The 18118-nt window shown below is 39.9% G+C and overlaps 1 protein-coding gene across 5 annotated transcripts in view; it reads right to left on the bottom strand.

The window, feature by feature from the left end:
• grip2b (glutamate receptor interacting protein 2b) overlaps positions 1–18118 on the bottom strand; it is a 194783-nt gene that overhangs the window by 74323 nt on the left and 102342 nt on the right. Inside the window, exon 1 of one of the 5 annotated variants that reach the window (XM_088337569.1) lies at positions 10248–10473. The exons of 2 other annotated variants lie outside the window; for them this stretch is intronic. In XM_088337569.1, the coding sequence (XP_088193695.1) occupies positions 10248–10302 (55 nt within the window). In that variant the 5' untranslated portion in view covers positions 10303–10473. Of the gene's footprint in view, positions 1–10247; positions 10474–18118 lie in introns of those variants that run through there. 2 more of the 5 variants (XM_088337574.1, XM_088337573.1) reach the window with 2 other exon arrangements.

Here is an 18118-nt window from a genome sequence, read left to right as displayed (position 1 = left end):
TAGAGGTATTTAAAAAAATAATTATTGATTAATGTTGTGCGTAATGTTAAATTATTATTGATATTATATGGATTATAGCAACAAAAAATGTATAGGGTTGTATAGTGGCCAAAAGAGCATGCTCTTTTTAGTGAGCCAGGCTGACAGCCGGTTCACTAAAAAGAGCTGGAATAACTAACACTACTCTCAAGTCTTGGTGATTGAACTCCACAAAATAAGTGATCAAAAGGAACTTGAAAAGCTACGCACACAAAAGCAAAAACGCTACCTGAATGGTTAAGCTTGTGATTACGATCATTGCGATGTTCAAGGTGGCGACATAATTAGCTAGAGTCCACGCCAAGCGGCACTACTGTTAACTAATTTCGACATGCGCACTCACGAGTATGCATTCAATCTCCTTTGAGACGTGTGCCTCCCACATAAGCAGCCCACGAAAAGAACAAGCAGTAATTAAGAAGCTTAATGGCTTTTGTGTTGTGCTTAATTGCAGCCTGATGTGTCAAAAAAGGGAATCCGGGGCCTAGGGAGGAGATCTTTGAGTTCAGAATGTCACCGAATGTAAGGGGGGACATTTGGTGTCAATGCAGATCACATGATGTTAGTTAAGTGCATCCGTGCCCACATTTTAAAATAAAAAGTAAAATGTATGAAGATTCTACATCCTGCAGTTTGAGTCTTGTTCATCTATGTTCTCTCTCTCGTTCTCTCTCTCCCCCACTCTCTTGCCTTCTTGCTTGGACATACCTTATCTGCTTACTCATATTCTGGTGCTAATTTCTTCCTCACAGCTGTTGGCACCGAACTTCCCTCATATCTCCACTCTCCCTTGTCACTATTCAAAAATTATCCCAACTTACTAAACATGCAAAATGTGAGGAAAGCGTACATATATCCACCCATTATCTGTACTGCTTATCCTCAGTAAGGTTGCGGGGGTGCTGGAGCCAATCCCAGCCATCTTCGGGCATTGGGCAGGGAACACCCTGAACTTGTTGCCAGCCAGTCGCAAGGCACACAGAGACAGACAACTCGCTCGCTCATTCACACTTAGGGACAATTTAGACCGGCCAATTAACCTGACATGTATGTTTTTGGAATGTGGGAGGAAACCGGAGTGCCCGGAGGAAACCCACGCAAGCAGGGGGAGAACCTGCAAACTCCACACATGTCAAGTAAATTTAGTCTTGACGTGACTAAATCTTGTGTGTATATATATATATACTGTATATATTGACAAGTTAACTTAAGTTTATGGCAGGTTATATATATATATATATATATATATATATATATATATATATATATCTCATCTCATTAGCCGTACCGCTTATCCTCATTAGGGTCGCGGGAGGGCTGGAGCCCAACCCAGCTATTTCCAGGCAGTGGGCAGGGGACACCCTGAACTGGTTGCCAGCCAATCGCAGGGCACACAGGGACAGACAACTCATTCGCTCATTCACACCTAGGGACAATTTGGACCGGCCAAATCACCTGAAATGCATGTTTTTGGAACGTGGGAGGAAACCGGAGTGCCGGAGGAAACCCACGCAAGCACGGGGAGAACATACAAACTCCGCACAGGAAGTCTGGAGCTGGATTTGAACCCACGACAGGTTCCCATGACATGAACTGTGCCGCACAAGCGCTAACCACTGCGCCGCCGTGCTGCCATTATATACTCCTCATAGCGTAAGGAATATAATTGAGTCAATTTTGGCAGAAAAGTCCTTTTCGTGCTAGGAGTATTCTTTTGTCAAATCGTTCGCTGCAACACAGGTGTTTTCCTTGCCTTGATCTTCCAAAGAATTTCTCCGCCGTTTTTTCGTGACGGAATTATTGCCGTTGTTATCAATTTCTGCATTATGTTTCTGTCACAGACCAGAACAGACATAGAAAGAGAGTGAGAGTAAGGCTTGCTTGATTGCTTGATCCGAAGACTAGCGGAGAACGGGATTGAGCACGGCGGGGGTGACACTACCGTGTCGGAAGAAGGCAGGCGGGAATGGCACGTCGTTTGAACAGGGCTGGAGATCTGGGGCGATGTCGAGTTCGTAATAGTAGTCGTAGTCGGGCGGCAGGCAAAACAGGCATAGTCAGGTTCGGAAACGGGTCGAAAAACGGGAATAAGGCAGAAAAAGGGGTTTTAACAGGGGCGAAGTCGGACGGGAACGCTCACTGAGTGAAACACAACAGGTAGCACCGATCTGAAGTCGGGGGCTTAAGAAGGGTGTGGCCACCAATCAGCTTGTCAGGGCTGTTGGCGCCAATCAAGCTGCCACAGGTGTTCCAAATAGGGCAATTATGACAGTTTCGACTTATTACTGACACTGAAGAAATTACAAATTTTGTGTTGATTTTCACTTAATACAAACATTTTTTTAAGGAGGCATACTTAACCTTCACCTTCACTCGACAACAACCACCACAACACTGATGTAATCTCGAAGCAATAAGATCTCGTTTGCCGAGATCGGCGTGCAGTGTCATGATTACTGATTCGGGGCACCTGCGGCTGCCCCGGTGGCGCTAACAGCCCTGGTCGCTGATTCTAATAAAACTAAGAAACTAACAAAATTGGGTTCTCGTCTCCGTTCCTGGTTCATGACATGCAAACGAAAACTCGAACCGCGAGACCAAAACAACAATGGCGGATCTGCCTGACGAAAAGTTTGGAGAGCGGTAAATCTTTGTTAAAAAAAAATTTAATCGGGTAATAATGACAATTTTGTGTCAAAAAGTTGCATCCCCGGGACGCACGTTGATTTGACACTATTCGTCCCCAGCAAAAATTATGCGTCTAGGACTTAGGGACGCGGGCAAACGAGAATACTGCTGTTTCGGAGGCCACCTAATGTGTTGTGTTAGTGGGATTTGCCATTTTTAAATTGTTATATTCCTTCAATGACGTCAAAGCTGTACAGGAAACAAGCCAAATGAGTCAAATTTGGACTACATTTCTCAAACCCCCAACGTATTTTGCAACATATTTGCAGAATTGTGGGGAGGAACACTAAAAGTTCTGTGCCTAGTTAAAAAAACACACTGATAAATGTCACTAAGACGCAGCAACTCAAGTACCATAACACAGCAAAAAACAGCAGCAACACAAGTAACAAATGCATACATAGGCTTTCTGTCTACATTAAACTTAGCGCTCTCTTGCTTCCTTTGTCAGCCCGTCAAACGAACTTCTGCCCGAAAAGACGTGGGTTCGGACTCTGTCCCCTTTTCCTGTTGGGATTTCCAGTCCGGTATTATTCCCGTTCATTTTTGTCCTGTTTAATTTCAGGTTCCAGTTTTGTTTCCGTCTGTTTTTGGCCTGGTTGTTATTTTCTTCTGTTTTTGTTCCCGTCTAGTTTCTCCTGTTTATTTTCAATATCCTGATTCGTTATCTTTCTTGTCTGTCCCGTCCTGTCCTGTATCTGTCCGGTATTAACTCGGGCAATTGGAATTGATCTCGTCGCTCTCTGGCTTCCTGTCTTTCCACGCCAGACCAGCTGCCTAAAGTGCATGACTCCCCATTTTCCGTAAAATAAAGGCTTGTGAGAGAACGTCACGCAATTGGGTCCTGATCCTGTTCTAACTTTTGACAAGCTTATAGTTTGGAAAATACGGTAGTTCGATTTTAAACCAATATAGACTAATTTACCTTTCTATTCCAATTTACGGTCTGATTTAAATCAATTAAATAGTTTGAAGTAAATGTAAGTTTGTTCAATTTACGTTATATAGAGAAGTTTGGTCGTGGCAAATTACTATTTTTTTTTCATGCAGATGCAAGGATGCTAAAATGTGAGTTGAGGATGTGAGGAGTGTAAAACTATGTCAAGATGGAAAGTGAGGAAGTGTGTACAAGGAAACGAAGATACGATGACAGCAGTAGTGAGAAAGCCGGGCTTCTTGGGTGTGAAGATTTTAGGAAGTTAAGTAGCCATCAGCGGTTACCCCCTATGACTTCCTTGAGCACGTGGTATTGTAAACGCGAGACCTTGCAACCCATTTTAAATTAACGACACTTGGTATTTCAACGTATTCAAATGATCACATTAGCGCTGGCTACCTTTTGGTCATGCCCGATTTCCCATGAGGCCTTGCTAGCACGCCAACGTCAAAGCACAACAAACAGGAGCCAGAAGCCCACCTGGCTGATTTGCTCCCGCTATGCTTGCTGGAAATAGGATGATGTTTCAATTGTCTATAACGTTGCTCTCGTCAGTGTGGACATACGGCTTCTCCTTCATCTTAACACAGTCATAGTTTTCAAAATACTTAACTCGATACCCACCTACCGAGTTAACCACTTCCTGACAGTGCTTAGAAAGGTCAAACTTCAACAGAAGCTGTTAGTGTCCTTCTACAAAGCTACAATGGATAGCATTCTTCGCATGCAAAGTCACCATGTGGTCTGCTGGGAGCATGGCAATGGACAGAAAGTCCATAAAGAGACTTATCAACACGGCCCAGAAAATCATTGGCTGCTCTCTGCCTAGTCTGGAGGTTCATTGCCGGCTTGTAAAAGCAAAACAGAGCGACCAATATACAAAAGACTCCCCTCACCCCGGCCACCACGTCTTTGACCTGTTGCAATATAGTAGGCACTGCAGGAGCAAACAAGGACCAACAGGCTCAGAGACAATTTCTTTTTTGCTTTCACTGTCTATCATCATCCCTAATGATTGTGAAAAATATTTTTGAATGCAACTGCCAAGATATATGAGTACTGTACTCATATTTTATCGCCTTCTTTGGGCTTTTTTCCCTGCAAAATGTTATTACACTACCTTTTATTGCACTATTTATACGATATCGATTCTTTATTGCACTTTTATTACAACTACCGTGTAAAGGTTTTTCCCTATTTAACCTGATATTACTATTTTATTGTTCTCTTTTTATACGTGCTTATCCTGGAGTGTCTCGTGTTGTTGCAAACCGTCTGCACCACGTTGTTATGAAAAACAACAAAGACAATTCCGTATTTTCCATAGAATTTTGTGAGAGCCTGGTAGGTTGACATTCTATTTGAACATTTTAAAATCAAAAGCATCAATTTAGTACAATCCTAGGACAAAATTAAGAAGCTAGATCAGATCATGATAAATGTGTGCTCTCATTTATATGAGTTTTACATTTAATTAAATGTAATAGTCATATTGGTAGTATGGTAAATTACAGTACTAAATATCAGTATTGCTGCTTTTGTATTCACCTCTATGACAGAATGACGGTTCTTCTTCGATGGTTCTGTCAGGTTCCCCTCTCTCTCTCTGGGAACTCAGCCATGAAGGAGCGTGAGTTTTTTGTTCCCACCATCATGTAAGAATTAAACTATATATATGTATTTTATCTGTGCAAATATGGCCACGAAATAGTCATAATAATGATTGACTTTAACAGTTCACAAGATGACCTACACTTATGGCCTGTGTCCACCAAAGCGTTTTCTAATCTCTTGTAATGGCAGCTTCATTTTTTCACACCCTGTTGGGGCTGATTTTTTTCAGCTGAACGCTTGGCGCGAATCCTGGCTGCCCGAGAGTTTAAAAATATTTAACTTTGGAGAAACGCGACGCTTGTCAATGTAACATTTTACAGAGCTGTCTAATCACAGTGCAGGCGGGGCAGGTGAAACACTGCAAAAACCGAATGTCATCTTTGAAAGTGTCGAGCAATAACGAAGTATGCAGCTTAGTCAGTATTAGTGAGAGTGCATGCTTTGGCACGGGGTAGGGGCTGAAAGACCAAGATTCTTTCTGACTGACAGAGATATGAAGCACGAATACAGACCACAGCATTTTGATCATTTGTATGATATCATGGGAAATCTAAAGGTATTTTCAATTGACTTGCATTTATATATATTTAAAAATATTATTATATTTTGTAATTAATACAACTTTATTAAAACCTGGCAGCCCAACCAGGAATTTCCTTTGTATGTGAAACACTAATTCTATTCAATTAACCACAAAACCACCTTACTACTACCTGCCTACTTGTTTATGTATTTCACTTACCAACAAACAACAGAACCTAATTACTAAACCAGGACTTGGGAACGTATGGCTCATTACTAAATTACTTAATTACCTCGCTAAATTCTAACCACCCATCTATCTACCCAACTACACACCTTGAAGCATCAACTTATCTGTGTTTAATTGCTGTTAAAAATGTTGACAAAAATTGTTCCAACCTCATATATTGTTAGAAAATTATATAATGAAATTGTGAATATGTTTAATTGCTGTTAAAAGTGTCGAGAAAAATTGTTCAAACCTCACATTGTTTATTTGCTGTTAAAAGTGTCAATGAAATTGTTCAAACTAAAAAATCAACTTATCTAGTGACCTGGCTTCATAGCTAACTTCTGGTTGACAATCCACCAATTGAACAGACTCCCAGACTAAAAGATAACCACTAACATGAGACCCTGCGAATTGGAAAAAAATGTTGCACCCGTTTGTTTTTTTTTGTATTTGTTTTTTAACTTTTTGCTTTTTTACAAAATGTCCCCCATGCCATTTTTGTTTGATAGTCAGGATGAACTGCAGGTGTACATTATCCACGAGTACACGCCTCTGTGGTCTTTTGATATTCATCACAGGAAGAAGCTGCTCACACAGATTTGTGCAGTGTTGGTAAATGTTCAGACACAACAATACTCCGGAGGCTTAATGCGAGGGAGCGTATCGGCAAACATGGCTACTGCTGTCAGTCTAAGGGGGATGATGGGAATTGTGTGGAGGACAATCGAGAGTCTTTCCTCAATCTGGCGAAGCCTAGCAGCGTTATTTTGAAAGGCAAACTCAATGTTTTTTTTCGTGTTTCGTATTCAATCAAAGTAGTTATGTTGGATAAATTTAAATCCCCCCATTCTGCATGGAACATGCCATAATTAGCTTATTGGTTTTTATATGGCCATTGGGGCTTCGAGAAAGAGTGTGGCGAAATGATGTGAAGAAACTCCGGTCATTTGCTTGGAAATCTTTAGTCTTGTCCAATTGTGTCCAAAGGTTTGGTTTTATAACCAAAAAATATCAACACATTGAGTTGAGATTAGTTGAACCACACCTAGGGATGTTCTATACCACATTTTTAGGAACCACGATCCAAACCATAAGTATTGTCAGGTTTAAATTTGCCCGGACATGTTATTGGATTTGTGACCCCTTGTTTGTTTCTTACTTTGTTCATTGAATTTCATTTCGGTCTTTGTTTCTGGTTTTGAAATTGTCAGGTTTGATTTTGTTTGTACATTTTATTTGTTTTGCGACCTGTTTTTTGTTACTTTTTTCCTTGTGTTGTTGTTAAATACCATCCTTATTTTGAGCACCCTTCAATACCAACATAATATGTTTCCTTCATGGGGCACTGTATAATATTTGACCACTAGTTGATGCTGCATTGTGTAGTCCAACTGAAAACAAGTGCAGGGGAAGAATATATTGGAGACACAAAATGATCGGACCACACTATTTTTCTCCTCTTTTTTGTCCAGCCTTTCAGAAGGTTTTTATTTTTCTGGGTTTACCTGTAGTAGCAACATGGCAGTTCCCTCTAGGTGAAGTTTCTTAACCGAGGAGCATTAGAATAAAAATCCTGTTTATATAATATTTCATGCGTTTTTGCTTTTTATTCAAATCAATATTGTTTCTTTAATTAATTATTTTCAAATCATTTTATTAGTGCATTTGTTTAATGGACGTGCAGCAATCTAATTTTCTCAATTGTTAAAGAACGGTGTCTGATAGGTTGAGAAAGTCTGGTACACAGTACGTCACAAAATTGAGTACACCCCTCACATTTATGCAGATAAATGATTAGAGTATTTAGTAGAGCAACATTGAAGAAACATTGCCGCCTTGACACAATAAAAGGTAGTCTGTGTAAATTTATTTTAACCCTGAAATAACTCAAACTATAGCAGTAAATAACCAAACCCCTTTACAACAAAAGTGAGTAAACACTAAAGAGAAAGTTCAGTAAGTGTATAGTCTGAGTACTTCCAGGCTGACCCACCACCTCTTCAATCTCTGCAGCAAGGCTGACTGAATCCTGCCCCTATCTTTCTTGGATAGCATTTGGATTTGCCACTGTGCACGTTCACTCGGCTTCTTTGGACATCCAACACAAGCCCTGTTGTGAGTGCATCCTGATTTGTTTAAAACGCTGGAGGATCTTGGCCACTCTACTGCAGCTCAACTTCAGGGTGTTGGCAATCATCTTGTTGCCTTGGGCAGCCTTATTTAGTGCCACAAATCAAGGTCCCCAGAGAGATCTTTGCCATGGTGTGCCATAATGGGAGTTAGTGACCAGTATGACAGAGTGTACTTCAAATTGAACACACCTACTCCCTATTCATACCTGAGGACGAGTAAGAGTCACAGGTCACATGGTATTTTGGAGGGAAAATGACAAGCAGTGCTTTGTTTGGACGTATAGAGGTGTAGTGCCTTTGGGGTACTCACTTTTGTTGCCAGGGGTTTAGTTATTGATAGCTGTATTTTGAGTTTTTTAAAGGGGAAAAATGAATTTACTCTGCTATGTAAGCTTTACACAGACTTATTTTCATCGTGTCCAACCAATGTTTCTAATGTTGTTCTAATAAACATACAGTATAATGAAATCACTGCAGTAATGCAAGAGGTGTACTCACTTTTCTGAAATACTGTATACTTGGTATCAGTGCTCTTCCATCCTTAAGCCCATAACATTAAATAGGCAATGCTTTTAATGTTATTTCTTTCTTACAAACAAACAAGTGCCCATATTTGGGGTCAGGATGTTGAATTTGTATCCTATGGTCCACAAAAAACATTTCGGCATCAACGGCTACGTCTGACATATCAAAAGCAACAGAAGCAGAAAGCTTCTGCTCTTTGACACCCACCGGCATCGAACAGATGTTCAACCAACAGAAACCTAAACTCAATACCTGCGTCACATCACGTCGAAGCCTACTTGACCAGTTCTGCCTCTCTTGTTGGAGGAAGGGTTATATGAGATAAAGGAGTTCAAAACATATATATGGTGCATTTATTTAAAGAAAAAGTACGAGCTTATGTGATGATGAGATTGGCAATTGGGCAGCAAATAGAAGGTGAAATTGACATTAAAACAGATTCACTATTAGTCATTAAGAGAAACTTATAAATAAAAAACACATACACAAAAAACAAAGGAATTAAAAAAGGGAAAAAGTAGCAAAAATCACACAAACAATTTTTTGGGACCATGGCCAACCCAAATGCCCAAACACCCAAACAAGTTAAGCACCTCGGCACCCAAGTTGGTCATACTTTCGTCCCTCCAGATGAAACGGGACACAAGAGGCCATGTCACTCAGGTCAGGGTGACACAACAAACTCTTCTGTTCAACAGCAGGGCCCGACAGCTTTCACTGGTTTAGCCATGCCACATCATACAGGTGCCCTGCCCATCCCTTAGAACACGTCTAAACATCCCACTATCCTTTTACAACACCTCTCCACCCATTGCTATCACCAACAAGAGCTCTAGCTTCCACTATATTTAGACCCCTTTCCGGCAGTGCACTCATAACACCATCCATCCATGTCAATTGTGGCCATCCTCTTGGTCTCCTTCCATTTACTTCTACTCTGTAGATCCTCTTCAACATTTGTTCCTCATCCATCCTCTCCATGTATCCAAACCAACCAAGTACTCTCTCATCCACATGCTTGCTCAGTTCCACCACTACTCCAGTTCGGTCTCTCACTATTTCATTTGTCAATCTATCCAATCTTGTCACTCCTAACATACTCCTCAAACACTTCATCTCAAAAACATTTAATTTCCTTCTCAAATCTGTGTTCGGGCTCCCAGTCACTGCACCATACAACACAGTCGACACAATCACGCTCTCTCATACAGTTCCCTCTTAACATCCATACTCATGCTCTTGTTGCTCATCACTCTCCTCAGAGCACCCAAAACCTTAAATCCTTGATTCACTCTGCAATACCTCGCACTCCATTCCACCAACTGCAGACACATCACAACCTAAGTTTCTGACTCTTGGTCCAAACCAAACAACACATGAACTAAACAGCCCGCTACAGATGTGGAGGACTGAAATTGAATTATCCACTACTGTCTTTCATTATCTTTGCTGCCAGTGCTACATCCAGCATTTCACAGCGCCACCTGCAGCACGCTTGCCAGCAACGCCAATACTACATCTCTACCATTCCTTCTCTCCATTCTTCTTCGGTACTTACCGCAACCGCTGGCCCCGAACTCCCTCCGCAAGCCACAAAACATCACCGCAGACATGGATGAGATCAACTGTCGAGTCCACAGCCACACAGAGACAAATTGCTGGGGAGCAAAGAGGACACGCGCAGGGGAAGAGAGAAGGAGTGAGAAAAAGAAAGGGGGTGAGAGAGAAAATGAGAGAGGGGAACAGAGATTGAGAGAAAGCGAGAAAGAGACAGAAGGATGTGGGGACTGCCAAACGCTCTGGGAGCCGAGTAATAATGATCAAAGATGACTGCCGCTTACGTTACTACTGCTCTAAACCCCAGAGAGAGCGAGAGACAGAAAGAGAACTGGAAGAGTGGTAAAGATGTCAGGATGCAGGCAAGAGAGAATGCAAGGTTGCAAAGTTTTGACGATGAAAGTATGCAACGATGTGAAACGGCTACAAGGTAATGGCAATTGGGAAAAAGGATGCAAGGTTGTGGAAATGTAAAGCAGGGATGTAAGGAGGTGATGATGCAAAAACGAAAAAATGTAAGACGGTGAGAAGGTCAGGGCATGTGGATACAAAGTTGTTAGGGTGCAAGGAAGGACGCGAGGATGTAGGGAAGTAATGCAAGGACACAAGGTTGCTAGTCCACTAAAACAGTGGTTCTCAACTGGTCTGACTTTAGTTGCCACCGTTCCACCCTAATTACAAGCCAGAACAGAGGAAAATTGCATGCCTCCCTCTGCAGAGACAATATGTTACTCTTACCGTCTAATTAAAAATCATATATTATGGGTGAGATGGTATATGACTGGTTAAGACATCAGCCTGACATATTAAATGTCTTGGGTTCAATTTCAGCTGTATTTTTCTCCTGTTTCTGTGTTGGTTTTCGCCAGGCTCTCAGGTTTCCTCCCACGTTTCAAAAACATTCATGTCAGGTTTATTGGTGACTTGAAATTTGAAATGTCTTTGAATTTGTTTTATTATAGTTGACATCAGGTGGATGTGTGAGTTTTTTACGTTTTTTTCTTTTAATGTTTAAGTGTGCCCTGTGATCGGCTGGCAATCAGTCCAAGGTGTCCCTTGCCCATTCCCCTGGAGTGGAAAATGAATGAATCACATATAAAATCCTGTGTTGGAACTTGGCACATGACTATCTTCACCATGGTGCTGCTCTTTCCATGTTACAATGTTTACCACTTCAGCTATATAAATAAAATGTAGTTAGTTCCTCCAGTGTGTATAATGATGTGTTTCTTTTTTTATTACCAAGCAGTGTATATGTTGAACAGATCTGGTGATCAGCATCATTAAACAGAGAGGCATGCACTTCTGCAGCCTCACATTAGAGAGCGATAGTGAGAACAGGTTTTCGGATTTGGAATCTAATATCAAACAAAATGATTAGTGACAGTATTAGCAGGCTGAATTGTAGTCATCCAGTATTTTTTTCCACTTTCTTTTGGTGGATAACATATATTTTGTTAGAAAAGAGCGGTACATAGACTTCATTTATAAGTAAAGGCAGGGTGATATAATGTATTTGTTTCAATATTAAAGTTTGTAATTGTCACCTAGTCTGTATTTTATAGATTGTTGCTTTCGCTCTGCCATTTGAGATCATGAATAAGCTGTCAGCAATTAATTTGTAAATCTAACTGCATCACCAGATGATAAACCTCACCTTTTATTATTGGTGTATGTCACATAAAACTGGTCTTGTTATGTTATGTGTTTCTATGTTTTGGTTTTTGGGGTTTGGCAGGGTTTTAAGTCCATGTTTGTCCTCATGTCTGACTTGTGATGATGGAGTGTCGTGATAGGAAGGCAATCAGGACAAGCGACCCAAGCCATTTGGAGTAAAACTGAATTAGGAAGTGTATGCACAAACAAGGTTGAGTAAGATAAAAGAGAAAGAGAGAGGTAGGTATAGAGAGGAAACCTAGAGATAAACAGGAACCTAAATGCAGTATTGTGAAAATTTTTGTGTAACGTTGATTTTCTTATTTTTTTAATTCATGAAGTTTTTTACCACTAGGATGCGCCAAATAATGCACAGTGTCTGTTTAAGGATAAAAAAGCAAAGTAAACATTTAATGATTCCATAACGGCAAGTTTCAAGAACTCAGGGTCCTGAGGACGCACGGACACAGCTCTCAGCTCACTTTTGAGATTTCAAGTTAACTCGATCATCTTTTCGCATTCATGTGCAAGCAAAGAGATAACTGCAGCTCAAAATTATTTCGAGTACTTGGGAGTTTGCCCTCACACAACTATATTTGAAGTTGCGTGACGGGTGTGAGAAATAAGGTCGCTTCTTATTTACACTCAGTGTCGCTTTTTAAATTTCTCTCTATTTATTTCTCTCTCTAATCTATCTTTTTCTGTGTTTTTTTTCAGTTGTCAGTTAGTAGCCTTCCCTGCCTGCTACTACTTTAGCCCAAAATAATAAAACGATTAACTCAAAACTGTTCGGATAATGATTATGGAGAGTCTTGATAGGAGGGCAATTAAAAACAAGGGACCGCAGCTATGGAGAGGAAAACTGAACCCGGAGGTGATTGACCAAATAATGTAAAATCAAGAGCGATAGAGAGGAGAGAGAGTAAGATAGAGAGGGAACCTACAGAGAAATGGGACCCTGAGTGCTAGATTTTTTTCAGAATAGTTACCACTAGGAGGCGCTAAATAATCAGTGATGGGAATAACGGTGTTATAAATAACGCCGTCACGTAACAGAGTTATATTTTAAGTAATGGGGTGATCATTACATTTTCCGCCATTACAACGCCATTATCATTACTGACGGTCAAAAGCGTTACTTTGGCTGGAGAACGCTAACGGTGGCGTGTCCCTCTTGGCACATCTGACGCTCTTTTCAGCGGCACAGGTTTTAGGTCTCCTCCCAGTTTGTTACGTCACGTCTTTTTGGATTATGTCAGCATTCAAACTAGCGACTACCATGTAGTTAGATGGCGATTACCAATAGAGTATTTACCCATAGGCATAAGGCTAGTTGGAGAATCCTTGTTGTTAAAGCGAGAGCTGGCTACCCACCGATCGAAACAGGTTACCTTTGAGACGCAATTCTTCTCTTGTGATTTGTCAAAGTCCATTTTTTCAGGGATTCTGTGCTGTTGACTGATTTGTTGAGTATAAAAAAGGGTCAAAGTGTTTTGTATTTATCTTTTTCTTTGTTGGTTTATAAATATTTTAATTCATTTTTCCTGCGTTTTTCTGTGTTAACGTTTATGTGTTAATATTGCTATATTTTGCCCTTTGTAAGTCATTCACATTAATATATAATTAATGATAAAATATGAATCAAACAAAAACAACCTGAAGTGCGTAGCCAAAAAATCCCATTTCTACAACAGACCATTCGAGTTAGATTTAATTTGTTCAACAACATTTATATTATTTACTGCTGATTGTTATTTTATTATATTTTTGACTTTTTATTTTTCTTGCATTTCAAGTGTGGGATAAATCTGTTGCTGGTGAGGTGCAAAAAATATTACAAGGTTCTGTAACACAATTACCTGTCTGCACCACGTTGGAGACCCCTGCTTTAGGGCAACTAAGTTACTATCTCAGTTATTTTTTTTTCAAAGAAGTAGTGAGTAAATATAACTGAATTACTTTTTTCAAAGTTATGTGCCCAACACTATAAATAATACACACTTTTTCTTGGAGGATAAGAAAGCAAAAAAGTAAACACATGATGGTTCCAAGAACTCCGGGTCCTTAAAATGCACGTACACAGCCCTCAGCTCACCTTTGACATTTCAGCTTAATTTGATAATCTTTTAGTATTCATGTGCAAGCAAAGATATAACTGCAGCTTAAAATTATTTTGAGTACTCGGAAGTATACACACACACACGCAAACCATATTTGAAAACATTAACCCTGACACATACAGAGTAAGGTGAAATAAGGTTGCTTCTTATTTACACTCCTTCTAAACTTCTCTTTTCTTCTTCTCGCTCTAATCCATATTTTGTTCAGTTATTTTAGTAGATTACTCACCCATCTTTGCTTGACCTAATTCAGCCCCCCAAAAAATAAAAAGTCCAGCGTGTTTAAAACGTGACTATGGAGAGTCATGATAGGAGGGCAATCAAGACAAGTGACCACAGCTATGAGGAGGAAAACCAAATAGTGTTATATTGAAAGTGAAAGAGACAGGTACCTTAGTGCAGAATTGTGAGAAATTTTACTTATTATTTAGACCACAGGTGTCAAACAGGCGGCCCGCGGGCCAAATCAGGCCCGCTAAGGGATTGAATCCGGCCCGCGAGACAACACTCAGAGAAGCGCGAGAGAAAAACAAGCTGCAGGTGAAATATGTCAACTTGATGTTGCCAAAGCCAGGTGCCTCTTACAAAGACACTGTACTTGTATTTTTTTCTCTCTCTCTTTCTTCGTCCCACCCTCTCTCCTTTTCCCTCCCTCTTTTTCTTATTTTTTTATCTCTTTCTCTCTTTAATCTACTAGTCCGGCCCCCGACAGAATGTTTGTTCTATCGTGTGGCCCCCGAGTTAAAATGAGTTTGACACCCCTGATTTAGACCCATGTAGGGGCCATCAAATATGTTTTCTCCATGGGGTGGCACACGTTAATTTGGTTGTGTATAAAGGTAGCATTGCTTGTATTGTCAGACAGATGTCTGACCCCGAAGGGCGAAAGGTTTGGACCACCAAGCTGCGCTATGCGAAGGGTCTTGTTGTCCCTTTTGGCTCGTGTGCCTTTTGTAATTGGCGTGAAATGGACTGAAAGTAGACTAGAGATTTTTGTTTTGGTTAACTTGCAGACCGTTCCCAGCGTTAATAATTCAGATCACTTTACATCAACAATGAGTTGCCCCAGTCATTTCAAGAACTACCTGGCTCCTTTCGGCACACCCGCTCAACACAAGCTCTCCAGCCCAAGCCCATCCCTCTTTGGGAAGGGGGCCCCAAGGGCTGGACTTCGTTTCTTTAGAAGGCAGAAACCATAGCAGGCCGAGAAACCTTTTGTCCTCAAAGGTAAACCAAGAAAAGATTTCACAACAAACTCTTTTGGGTGAAGGGGCAAATAATATGTCATGTCTGACACGCCAATAAAATACTTCCCGATCATTTAAATTAGTTGATTATCTTAACCACGGGTTTACGGATCAGTAATTTCATTATTGCTACCGAATTTCTTTCCCTGTTAGAGAGCTTGTGTCAACAATGTCTTTTATCCTTTTGTGTGATTCATTTTTACTTGTCAAGTAAATACATGTAGTTTGATAGTATCAAACACGAGCATTATTTATTTCTGTGTGTCTACCCTTTTCCTTCTGGACGGATCAATCATTATCTATATCAACATATTGAAAATCGATATTTAAAGACTAAATTTAAAATATGTTTGGAGTATTGTTTCCTCCATGATAAATGCTAGACACAATACAAGGCAAAGTCAAATTAATCCGGATGGGAGTACTACCTGCTGGCTGAATCTGTAACCACCAAATTGGATTCTGAATTAAATAAATATAATTTAGAGCAATTCCTCTATAAGGGGTTGTTATTTATCAACACATCTGCGGCAGAAGTAGAGGGCACTCACACCTTATCGTGCAGTGTGCCCTGTGTAGTAAACACATAAATAAAACCAGCTCCAGAGACTGCTCCTTTTAACACGATGCGCACTATGGTCGTGAAAATATAGTCAACATACTGTACAATGATTCCATGCCTGCAGGTTCCAAGAACTCAGGGACACAGCCCTTAATTCACATTTGACATTTTAGCTTAACTTTATCATCTTTTAGCATTCATGTGCAAGCAGAGACAACTATAGCTTCAAATTATTTATAGTAATAGAGGTTTTGTACGCACGCAACCATATTTTAATGCAATAATACCACCCTCCACAGGGTGCTGTGTGTGTGTGTGTGTGTGTGTGTGTGTGTGTGTGTGTGTGTGTGTGTGTGTGTGTGTGTGTGTGTGTGTGTGTGTGTGTGTGTGTCTGTGTGTGTGTGTGTGTGTGTGTGAGTGTGTTGTCAGTAATAAGGTTACTTCGTGATTACACTCAATGAATTTCTCTTTCCTTCTCCTCTCTTTCTAATCCATCATTTTCAGCATTTTGGTCACTTGTTTTAGTGGATTACTCAACCAACTCGGCCTGACCTACTTTAGCTTCCCCAAAAATAAAAAATAAAAAGTCCATTCTGCATCTTTGCATCAGCATCACTTGGCCAGCATCCCTTCTGACTCACACTAACGTGCCCGCAGCTGCTTTTGCCGCTTCGTTCATACATACCGCAGCACCTAACGATGCATGAATTTAGCCAGCAAGAAATAAACATCCATCCATCCATTATCTGCGCCACGTAACCTCATTAGGGTCACAGGGGTGTAGAAACCCATCCCAGCTATCTTTCGTCGGTGGGCAAGGGACACTCTGAACTGGTTAACCATTAAACATTACCCACAAAATTTGCAAACAAATGTGATATTACCCAGCAAATGTTTGAAATAAGACAGCGAACTAGAAAAGTATCCAATTATGACAAATTAGCCAGCAAGCTCATTAAATGTTTGGGAAAACAACTCGATTAAAACTGCAAACAAGGAATTAAACATCAATGTGAAATTTCTCTCAAATTAGACAGATGTTAGTTTGTGGGTTAACTTCAGAAATGATAAATATATCATTAAATCAGCCCCCCCCCTAACACCCCCCTCAAAAAAGACATTAGGCATTGAACAATTAAAATACATAATTGAATGGAAGGTTAGTAAGCCAACATCTATCAATTGCATGCAAACTGGAAATAAGAACCAATATGAATAAATTAACCAGCATGTATTTTGTCTTTTTTTATACAGTGTTTATTCTGTCATTTGTTTTGTCGTGTATTTTGTTGTGTATTTTACCATGTATTATTTCATTCATTATGTAATTTCAGAATTTATTTTTTCATTTATTTTGTTCATTATTCTGTCATTTATTTATTTTGCTATCTATTTTATCTGTTTTTTTAAGTATTTTTGCATTTCTTTTGGTCAATTATTTATTTTTTATTCATTTCTGTATTTTTTGTTATGTACTGTATTTTGTCATTTATGCATTTGGTAATTTATTTTTCATGTATTTTGTCGTGTGCTTTGTCCAATGTTCTGTCGGGTATTTTGTCATTTATTCGGTCATTTATTTTCTCAGGTATTTTGTAGTGTATTTTGACATTTATTTTTAATGCATTTTGTCACTTATTTTGTGATATATTTTTCACGTATTTCATCATTTATTTTTCATGTATTTCATAATTTATTTTCTCATGTATTTTGTCTTTTATTTTGTCGTGTTTTTTGTCTCAACCATGTTTTTTACATGCGGGGTTGCCTGAGCTTTTCACTTTGGTTCATCCGTGATAGGTGTAAAGCCCAGGCAGTTTGACCTGCCCCCTCATTTTAATAACATTTTGTTGTGACAAAATACAAAAGAACAGCACGGTGGATGAGTGGTTAGGGCGTCCGCGGCACAGTTCTCCAACATTCCACGTTCCAAAAACATGCATGTAGGGAGCGAGTGAATGGTTGTCTCTGTGTGCCCTGCAACTGGCTGGCAACCAGTTCAGGGTGTCCCCTGCCCATTGCCTGAAGATGGCTGGGATGGGCTTCAGCCTCCCCGTGACCCTACTGAGGATAAGCGGTGCAGATAATGGATGGATAGATGGATGGAAAATACAGAAGAAAATACATGAAAAAATACGTGCCAAAATACATGAAGAAATACACGCTAAAATACATGAAAAAAATGAATAACAAAGTAAATAAATGACCAAATGCATAAATAAATGTATCAATTGCATTTATATAATATATCTAAGTAATATACTGGTAATGTTTTAAATAATAAATG

Source organism: Urocampus carinirostris, chromosome 6, assembly GCF_059441175.1.
Source record: "Urocampus carinirostris isolate Australia breed hairy pipefish chromosome 6, RoL_Ucar_1.0, whole genome shotgun sequence".
NCBI lineage: Eukaryota > Metazoa > Chordata > Actinopteri > Syngnathiformes > Syngnathidae > Urocampus > Urocampus carinirostris.
The sequence above is the reverse complement of the archived record's forward strand: the minus strand, read 5'-3'. Positions and strand labels throughout refer to the sequence as shown.